The following is a 9,944-nucleotide window of genomic DNA, read 5'->3' as shown; positions in this document are numbered from 1 at the left end:
ATGGCTACCTGGAAAGAGCGGCACTACCTCTGTGCCGAGAAATACATCCCATGGCCTGGATTTTCCCCCCGACCCTACCACAAACTAGCTACTCAGAAGCCTCCGTGCACAGATTCCAAGATCAAAGTTCTCCAGAAGATGCGTTGCCCGCTCGAGGAAGCTGTGCTTTGGCACATCTGGGGCTACCACACCTGGCTGGATGTAGGGAGGCTGCCCCCTGTCTACCGGCCCAGAATGGACCAGCCTTTCGACAGCAACACATGGCGATGGATCACTGCTCCTAGGAAGCCCACCTTGGCTGAGCCACCGGTCCCACCTCCTTCCCTCTTGGATGGGAACACCTACGCCAAGTTCATTGAAGGAGAGGGCCTGTTTGTGGACCTCAGCCACAAGAAACGGGTCCTGAGCCTAACAAAGAAAGAAGTAAACAAGTGCGAGCAGCTGAAGTTCAGAAGCGAGTGCCGGGCTCCCCCTTTGGATGAGCATGGAAACATTATGCCTCCCGACATGCTCAGTCGGTAAGATGCGTGGCTTTCCTCAATATTTTTCCCCTCTGCCAGATACGGCGAGTCCTTGGCGGCCGACCACAGTTCCCCAACATTTACGATGTTGAGACATTTGTTGTGTGGGTTTCGTCCCGTCTTACGACTTGCCCTGCCCCCGTTCATTAATGGAATCCCTGCTGTTGTTAAATGAGTCACTTGGTTGTTAGGTGAATCTGCTTTCCCCCATTGAGTTCGCTCGTTGGGAGGCCGCCAAAGGGGATTGTGTGGCTCCGGGATGCGGCATTCGTCATAAATGTGAATCAGTTGTCAAGCATTTGAATGTAAATCATGTGACCATGGGGATGCTGAAATGGTCGTTAGTGTGAAAAAGGGTCATAAGAGCCGTGGTGGTGCAGTGGTTAGAGTGCAGTACTGCAGGCTATTTAAGTTGCCTGATAGCTGCAGTTCGGCAGTTCAAATCTCACTGGTAAGAAAGGACGTAAATTGGGGCAAAGCTCACTTAACAACTGTCTTGCTTAAAAGCAGAAATATTGGGCTGAATTGTGGCCGTACATTAAGGACTATCCGTATATCAATACAACGACAAAAAGAGGGACAGGTGGAGAGCAGGGATTGAGGGGAGAGGTGGAGGCTGCCATCAATCCAGCAGCCACCTCCAGGATGGAGCTCCCCCATAGCGTCCCCGCCTATAGAAAGAATTGTTCCGCACCTATAGACAGAATCTTGCCAAAGTAAAGCAAAGTACTTTCATCATTAAAATGTACTCAAGAGAACCTCGAGGGAGGAGCTGGGTTGATTCTATTCTTCCCAACAAAACTATCTAAATTTTGTCTATGGAGATCCAGTTCATGGTTGCCCCAAAGGTACTTTCTTTTTTAAAAAGGTATGTGTGTGTGTGTGTGTGTGTGAAGCAGGGATGAAATGCTACTGGTTCAGATCGGTTCACCCAAAGCAGTAGTAAAAAGTGCTACCGGTTTGGGCGGACCAGTATTTCCGACGATCAGCTGGCCGACGATCAGCTGTGACACGCGATTTATATTAGCTAGAATCGTCGGATTTCCTGCTTTCTAGCGAATCTAAATCGCCTGGCACAGTGGATTCCCCTCCCTCCCCGCTGTTCTACTTACCTTCGCAGACTCGGAAGGCTTCGAAAATGTTCCCTTTTTTAGCACTGCGCTAAGGCGCCCCTTAGCTACCCAAAGTGTGCGCTTGGTAGCAGACTCACTGAACGGGTAGCAGACCTCAGAGGATTTCACCGCTGGTGTGAAGACATTTCGCTTCTCATCCAAGAAGCTTCTTCAGTTCTGACTGAAGAACTGAAGTCAGAACCGAAGAAGCTTCTTGGATGAGAAGCGAAACGTCTTCAAGGAAAAAGAAAAAGTCCAGTTTCCTTTGGAAGAGCTATCTAGATTTTGCTCTCCCTTGGTCACCCGGAATGCAGCCCTTCCCTTCTGGGAATCCAGACTACACTCAACCACACTAGCTCCTTTCATTGCCGGAGATTTTGCATTATCTGAGGAGACCTCCAGGTAGTTGGGTTGCAGACTGACACTGCCAACCTCCAGATCTGGAGTCCATTTCCTTCCTGCTTGTTCCTCCTCCATTTTCTTTTGTTCTGACTTTTCTACTTCCCCCTCAGTTCTGCTGCCTATTGAAAGGGAGTTCTTGTGCTATTGTGGTCAACAATTGTGTACCTTCTGTTCAAGCAGTTGTGATGCTCATGGGAGCTTCTCAGTTTCCTGGTGTCCTAGCGGAACTCTGAAAATAGAGTCCGCTCGGTGTGTAGCTACAATGGGGCCAATCTTTCCCTTTGGCAGAGAATTTAGGCTGATTTCTTCAGCCCCATTCTCATCGCTAGGAGAACATCATCTTGATTCATCCCGAAGCAGCCGAGACACAAACTAATGGAATACTGCATTCAGTTCTGGTCGCCACGATGTAAAAAAGATGTGGAGACTCTAGAAAGAGTGCAGAGAAGAGCAACAAAGATGATTAGGGGACTAGAGACTAAAACATATGAAGAACGGTTGCAGAAACTGGGTATGTTTAGCTTAAGAGAAAGAAGGACTAGGGGAGACATGATAGCAGTGTTCCAATATCTCAGGGGTTGCCACAAAGAAGAGGGAGTCAAACTATTCTCCAAGGCACCTGAGGGTAGAACAAGAAGCAATGGGTGGAAACTAATCAAGGAGAGAAGCAACTTAGAACTGAGGAGAAATTTCCTGACAGTTAGAACAATTAATCAGTGGAACAGCTTGCCTCCAGAAGTTGTGAATGCCCCAACACTGGAAGTCTTTAAGAAGATGTTGGATAGCCATTTGTCTGAAACGGTATATGGTTTCCTGCCTAGGCAGGGGGTTGGACGAGAAGACCTCCAAGGTCCCTTCCAACTCTACTATTGTATTGTATTGTATTGTATTGTATTGTATTGTATTGTATTGTATTGTATTGTATTGTATTGTATTGTATTGTATTGTATTGTATTGTATTGTATTGTAATGGCTTCCCCATGGCTTGGAATGAGATCTGGCAAATCTAGGTCTTATCTCAGCTTAGTCTAGTAGACCTCAACCTACAATAACCTCCCAAATTTCTTCTGCCGGGTGAGACTTTTGTTACGTACGTTTTGTGCCTCATTTTACGACCTTCTGGCCCCAGTCGTTGAACGTATCCCTGCAGGAGCTCAGTGACTAACACAGTTATTAAATGAATTTTCGATTCCCCATTGACTTTGCTAGCCAGAAGGTTGCAAAAAGGGATAACATGACCCCAGGACACTGAAACGGTCATAAATATAAAGCTTCTGAATTTGACTGTAGGAATGCTGCAATGGTTGTGTGAAAAATGGTCATAACTCACTTGTTTCAGTGTTGCTGTAACTTTGACCTGACACTAAATGAAGGGTTGTAAGCTGAGGATTATCTGTACCTCTTAAAGTAGTCTGTAGAATATGGTGCATGATAGCAATAGCAACAGCTATATAGACTTATATACCGCCTTCACAGTGCTTCACAGCCCTTTCTCTAAGCCGTTTACAGAGTCAGCCTCTTGCCCCCAACAATCTGGGTCCTCATTTTACTGACCTCAGAAGGATGGAAGGCTGAGTCAACCTTGAGCCTGTGAGAATCGAACTGCTGGCAGTGGGCAGAATTAGCTTGCAGTACTCCCATTCTGAGCACTGTGCCACATGGAAGGAGAATGAAAAAGGGAATAAGGAAGGAAGGGAAGGAAGAAGGGAGGGAGGGAGGGAGGAAAGAAGGAAGGAATAGCAATAGCATCGATACCACTTTACAGTGCTTTACAGCCCTCTCTAAGCAGTTTACAAAGTCAGCCTATTGCCTCCAACAACCTGGGTCCTCATTTTACTGACCTCGGAAGGATGGAAGGCTGAGTCAACCTCGAGCCAGTCAGGATCGAACTGCCAAGCAGCTGGCAGCCGGCAGTTAGCAGAAGTACACTGCAATACAGCATTCTAACCACTGCACCACACGGCTCTTAATGAACTTGTAATAAGCGTGTGATGATAGCAATGGCACTCAGACTTACATACCGCTTTCGCAGTGCTTTACAGCGCATCCTAAGCAGTTTACAGAGTCGGCCTCTTGCCCCCAACAATCTGGGTCCTCGTTTGACCCACCTCGGAAGGATGGAAGGCTGAGTCAACCTCGAGCCGGTGAGAATTGCACTGGCGAGCTGCTGGCAGTCGGCAGAAATCAGCCTGCAGGACTGCATTTTAACCACTGTGCCACCACAGCTCTTACAAAGTACACTGCCTTCCTTAACGCATTCCCTGCAGACAACGGTAACCGTTGTTGTTGTTCTCCTTATCTAGGTATAGACATTTGCTTCCAGGAAAACCCCCGGCTTCCGTCTGTCTGGCGCTACAGCCTGTAGTACCGTCTTCTCAAGCATGTTGGAATTATCCCTGTCCGAGCTTTCAACCCCATTACCAAGACTCTGCCGTGAAGTTTGCGCTGAAGAACAGTGGCCCTGTTTACCAGGAAGTGGTGGATAAATACCAGGAACTGGTCCTTTCTGGGAGCCAGATACGGCCTTCCACTCCAGTCAGCCAAATAAACAGACAGGCCTAAATTCGACCCTCTTAAAAAAAAAAATCCAGATTTGGGAGGTCCAAATTCTTGGCCAAGCAATCCAGAACAGCTACCGGCACTCCAGCCATGTTGTCCTTCTGAGTTGTGTATATTAATTTTACAGCTGTTCCTTCTCCCAAGAAGATCCTATGGGGGAAGGTGAACATACACCCCTGGGGTCCTCATTCGTGATGGACGCAGGTCAAAGGTTTGTGGGAATGGAAAGCAAGCTAATGGTAAGAGATGCTGGGCTCCCCGTTTTCCAAATATTTGCCTTACTGAGCAAAAACATGTTGGTTAGGAAGCAAAAAAAGCTGCTTTTCTGAACTTTCTACCAAGCTACATAGGTTGGACCATGTTTTGGATATGTTGTAAGGGGAACTACTCAAAATTCTGAGATCCAGTAACTATGGGGAGTTAGCTAAATGCCCCTTTCTTCAACATAATGTGGAACGAGAAGGATGCTCTTTAGCCTTTGAGCAATCTTCTCAAATAAAGATGCTTCTTCCTCATCCTTCCATCTTCGGTCCATCTAACTCCACAAGGTAGCAGCTGAATTGTAACAAGTCCCTTCACGCTAAACCAGAAAATATTTGCATCTGTAAAGCCTATTTTGTTTCAAAGTGAAAACGTTCACGCCTAAAAGGACACTAAGGACATCGGACCGCAACGTTTTGCATACGTTTTTGCTGCTAACTATGTTTTTAATAAATTCATTTCAATGGTTTGTCTGCATTGGTTTCGGGCAAAGTTTCTGCCGGATATATGGCACTGAGATTCCTTTGGTTATTGGCATAATCAATTACAGTTCTCAACTTACAACACTACATTTATTGACCGTTCAAAGTTTCTGAAAAAGGCGGCTGATGACTGTTTTTCCCATTTGAGACGGTCGCAATATCCCCATGGCCAAGTGATCAAAATTAGAACTTTTGGTAACGCTTGCAGTGTCCGAGGCTATGTGATAGCAATAAACGTCAGACGTGCCTCCTTCAAAATTCAAGAAAGGAAAATCCTCGACTCCATTGTTTTAGAGAAAAGGTACTTTTCCTGGATAGGATGTGAAAGCAGCGGAAGTAAAGCAAGATCTGAGGCTAAAAGGCGCGAAATTGTACTTATCAAAAGTGTCCTCAAATCCCTCCCCCCAACAACCCCAAGTTAAATGTCCAATCTCTAGCCCCCAAGGTGCATCTTCAGGTGGACTCATCCATCTGGTATGCAGAGACGGTTGGCCTTGACCAGGCCTAAACAAGAGCATTCAGCATGCGCAGAAGATGGTGAGAACAAAACCCCCTCTTCATCCTGAGCAACAAAGAGGATTAGGGGACTGGAGGCTAAAACATATGAAGAACGGTTGCAGGAACTGGATATGTCTAGTTTAATGAGAAGAAGGACTAGGGGTGACATGATAGCAGTCTTCCAATATCTCAGGGGTTGCCACAAAGAAGAGGGAGTCAAGCTATTCTCCAAGGCACCTGGGGGCAGGACAAGAAGCAATGGGTGGAAATTAATCAAGGAGAGAAGCAACTTAGAACTGAGGAGAAACTTCCTGACAGTTAGAACAATTAATCAGTGGAACAGCTTGCCTCCAGAAGTTGTGAATGTTCCAACACTGGAAGTCTTTAAGAAGATGTTGGATAGCCATTTGTTCTGTTCTGTTATGTTCTGTTCTGGTTACTCTACTCTACTCCACTCCTTTCCATTCCATTCCACTCTACTCTTCTATCCCATTCCATCCCATATTTTCTCTTCTCTTCTCCTCTTCTCTCTCCTCTTCTTTCTCTTCTCTCTCCTCTTCTTTCTCTTCTCTTTCTCTTCTTTCTCTTTTCTTTCTCTTCTTTCTCTTTTCTCTTCCTTCTCTTCTCTTCTCTTCTCTTCTTCCTCTCCTCTCCTCTCCTCTCTTCCTCTACCCTACCCTACTCTGTTCTGTGTTCTGTTCTGTCCTATTCCCCTGAGAGGTAGGTGGCATCCACAATGGCCTTGAACCTTTAGCGTTTTTTAAACGATCCCATGTGTGTCTTTTTTTAATTAACCAAACAGTCTCTCTTTCCCTCTCTTTGTGCAGCAGCTTTTTTTGCAGAGACAAAGACTGACTTTTTTATTTTTTTGCAACAACATTTGCGTTGCCAAGAAAGTCTTCTCTCTCTCTCTCTCTCTCTCTCTCTCTCTCTCTCTCTCTCTCTCTCCCTCCCTCCCTCCCTCCCTCCTTCCCTCCCTTCCTCTCTCCCCCCCCCTTTCTCTCATTGGGAGGTGCTGGTTCAGAGGCTTAAAAGCTTGTCATTCCAACCTCCATTTTTTTTCAAACTTGGCAGTTTATTAAGTTGTCTAAAAGCCCAGAGGCTTAAACGGCTGACTTCAACAAAAACGAGAACAGCAGGCCATGTCCAATCCTAGATTCCCCTCCTGCTTCACAGAAGGAAACTGAAATAGAAGGAAGTCTAGGATGTTATTTCGTGAGCCAAAAACCAAGCAAACAATCCAGAGGACCGGCTTGCCAGTTTAGGCTACTCCATAAAAACTTGCTGGGCCAGGCTCGAGTTGCTGGCAGCCAAGGGGCAGGCAAGGAAGTTGTTTAAGTGAGTTGCGCCCCCTTTTACGATGTTTTTGGCCAGTGAAGCAAAAAAACGGTGATGCTTAAGGGAAACATGCAGTCGTTAAATGCATTTGGCTTCCCCCCTCCCCATTGGCTTTGCTTTGTCATCAGTTACCTTTATTTCCCCCAGTAGCATTGTAACTTTGGTCCCTATATGAGTATTTATTTTTGATGAATCATGCTTATTTTAGTAAGTAAGGTTTAGAGTTGGTTAGGACGGAGAGACAGGCAGTCAAAGAGGAAGAGTTTTCCGGCTTCAAAAAACAGCCATTGTCATTGGCTACGGAGCAAACAACTTGACCATGGAAAAGTATATGGTAAACTATGGTCAGTCCTCCTCCTCCCCCTTTCTCCCAATCCCCTTCTCCTCATCCTCCCTTCTTCTCCTTCTCCTCTCCTTCCCACCTTCTCCCCTTCTTCTCCTTCTCCCCTTCATCTCCTCCTCTTCTCCCTCTCCCCCTTCTTCTCCTCCTCCCCTCCCACCCTCCACTCCTCCTCCCCTTCTTCTACTTCTCTTCCTCTTCTTCCTCCCCTTCTCCTCTCCTCCTCCCACTTCTCCCCTTCTTCTCCTTCCACATCTCCTCCTCTTCTCCTCCCCTCCCACCCTCCCCTCCGCCTCCCCTGCTTCTACTCCTCTTCCTCTTCTTCCTCCCCTTCTTCTCCTTCTCCATCTCCTCCTCTTCTCCTTCTCCCCTTCTTCTGCTCCTCCCCTCCCCCCTCCCCTCCTTCTCCCCTTCTTCTCCTTCTCCATCTCCTCTTCTGCTTTCCCTCTCCTTCTCCTCCTTCCCTCCCACCCTCCTCCTCCTCCCATCTCCTCCCCTTCCTCTCCTTCTCTTCATCTCTCCCTCCTCCCCCTCTTCTCCTCCCCTCCCACTCCTCCTCCACCCTCACTCTCCCCTCCTTCTCCCCTTCTACTCCTCTTCCTCCTCCCCTTCTCCTCCTCCTCTTCTGCTCCCCTCCCCTTCTCCTCCCCCTCCTCTCCTTCTCCTCCTTCTCCTCTCCTCCTCTTCATCTCCTCCCCTTCTCCCCCTCCTCCCCTTCTTCTTCTCCTCTCCTTATCTCCTCCTCCTCCTTCCACCCTCCCCTTCTTCTACTCTCCCTCCCCTCCTCCTCCTTCTCCTTCTATCCTCCCCCTTCTCTTCCTCCTCCCCTCCTCCTCCTCCTCCTCCTCCCATTCTTCTCCTTCTCCTCCTTCTCCTCTCCTTATCTTCTCCTCCTCCTTCTTCCACCCTCCCCTTCTTCTACTCCTCCCTCCCCTCCTCCTCCTTCTATCCTCCCCCTCCTCCTCTTCGCCTCCCCTCTTCTCTTTTTCCTCCCCTTCTTTTCCTCCCCCCTTCCTCCTCAACACCCACTCTTCAGATGTTGAGGACCAAAGTTCTGCCTCTTGCTCCTCTGGCAGCTCCAACCCTTCTTAATAGATGTTGTTGCAAGGTGTCCTTGAGGTTGCTTCTTTATTTTCTTCCAGGTCTGCCTCAAGTCCTCTCTCTTTTTTTGGACATGTTTTTATATGGTATGGAATCCTCTGCGGATGAGCAAACCACGGTCCTGTTGGCTCCTTTCAAGGCTCAAGAGATTTTTGCAGTCTCACAAATAGGATTTTCTGGATCTGCGGGGCTGGGTGGGTGGGGCGGGGGGTGGGTGGGAAAGTCCATCCTTTTTTTTTTAGGAGTTGTAGAGTGCAGGGAAGCCCGCATCCTGCATCTTCCTTAATGCTGGGCCTTTCCGATTATATTTCTAGCTCAACGTTTCTCTCAGGAGTTGCGCTGCCCACTAGGCATTCCTCCCAGCAATCCTTTCTTCTACAGCACGGTGGAGAGGAAAAATAATAATAATAATAACGAACCCCCACCCCCACCCCGCCCTCCCGAGGGGCATCGCGGCTCTTCAAAACCCAAACCGTCCCTGGAAGAAGAGTTGGGAGGATAGAAACTCTGTGGCAAGTTGTAAGCCATTTGTACAGTCATGCTGCAGTGGGGACGATCAATTATGAATGAAATTCATTCTTGAAGAGAAAAGCTTTTGAGAGCTGGACAGGCCGCAGGGAACGAAATAGGTCTTAGGAACCGTATTACAAAAATGCATTTTCAATGAGCGATTTCCAATGTCACACGGGGAACGGGTGGGCAAACCTCACTGCTTCACTTTACATAATGGCATCGAGCAATTACTGTCCAGCTATCACTCAACTTTTCTTTCCTCCCCCCCCTCTTTTTTTTTTTTTTTTTTACAAATCTCAAAGCTTTTTTTGTGTTTTTTTTTGTTTTGGTGAGTGGCGCTACTGGTCCAAATGCGATTCCCTGTGATTAATATTAGGATCTTGGTCAGATTTTAAGGACAAGTGTCCAGCCTGCAGGTTTGGGATTAAATTGTCTCAGATTGGAAGCGTCCAGCCTGCAGGTTTGGGATTAAACTGTCTCCGATTGGAAGTCCGTGGAGATTCTCCGTCACCCAGGACATGGTTGTCCCAAAGGTGCTTTTTTTAGGAGGAGGCAACTGGACTTTCTTTTTTTTTTCCTTTGAAGTCATTTTGCTCCTTATCCAAGAAGCTTCTTCAGCTCTGACAAGATACTGGAGAATGGAAGGATTTATATTCCTTGCAGTCAGCTGGTCCTTTGCATCCTTTTAGAGCAGGGGTGTCCAAACTTGGGAACTTTAAGACTTGTGGTCTTAAAGTTCCCAAGTTTGGACACCCCTGTTTTAGAGGGTCGTTGAGGCCACTTGGAGATTTACCTGTGGGTCACCTGAGTGGTGGTG

General features: G+C 47.3%; 1 protein-coding gene across 1 annotated transcript; it reads left to right on the top strand.

Annotated features, from left to right (window-relative positions):
• TEX52 (testis expressed 52) lies at nucleotides 1-4,597 on the top strand (the record flags this gene model as incomplete). Its single annotated transcript, XM_081957122.1, has 2 exons — nucleotides 1-518; nucleotides 4,339-4,597. The coding sequence occupies 2 exons, from the start codon at nucleotides 1-3 to the stop codon at nucleotides 4,595-4,597; spliced, it is 777 nt and encodes a 258-aa protein (XP_081813248.1).
• Between the last annotated feature and the right edge of the window lie 5,347 nt (nucleotides 4,598-9,944).

Source organism: Natrix helvetica, assembly GCF_964273705.1.
Source record: "Natrix helvetica genome assembly, chromosome: 6".
In the NCBI taxonomy this organism is placed as follows: domain Eukaryota; kingdom Metazoa; phylum Chordata; class Lepidosauria; order Squamata; family Natricidae; genus Natrix; species Natrix helvetica.
The sequence above is the reverse complement of the archived record's forward strand: the minus strand, read 5'-3'. Positions and strand labels throughout refer to the sequence as shown.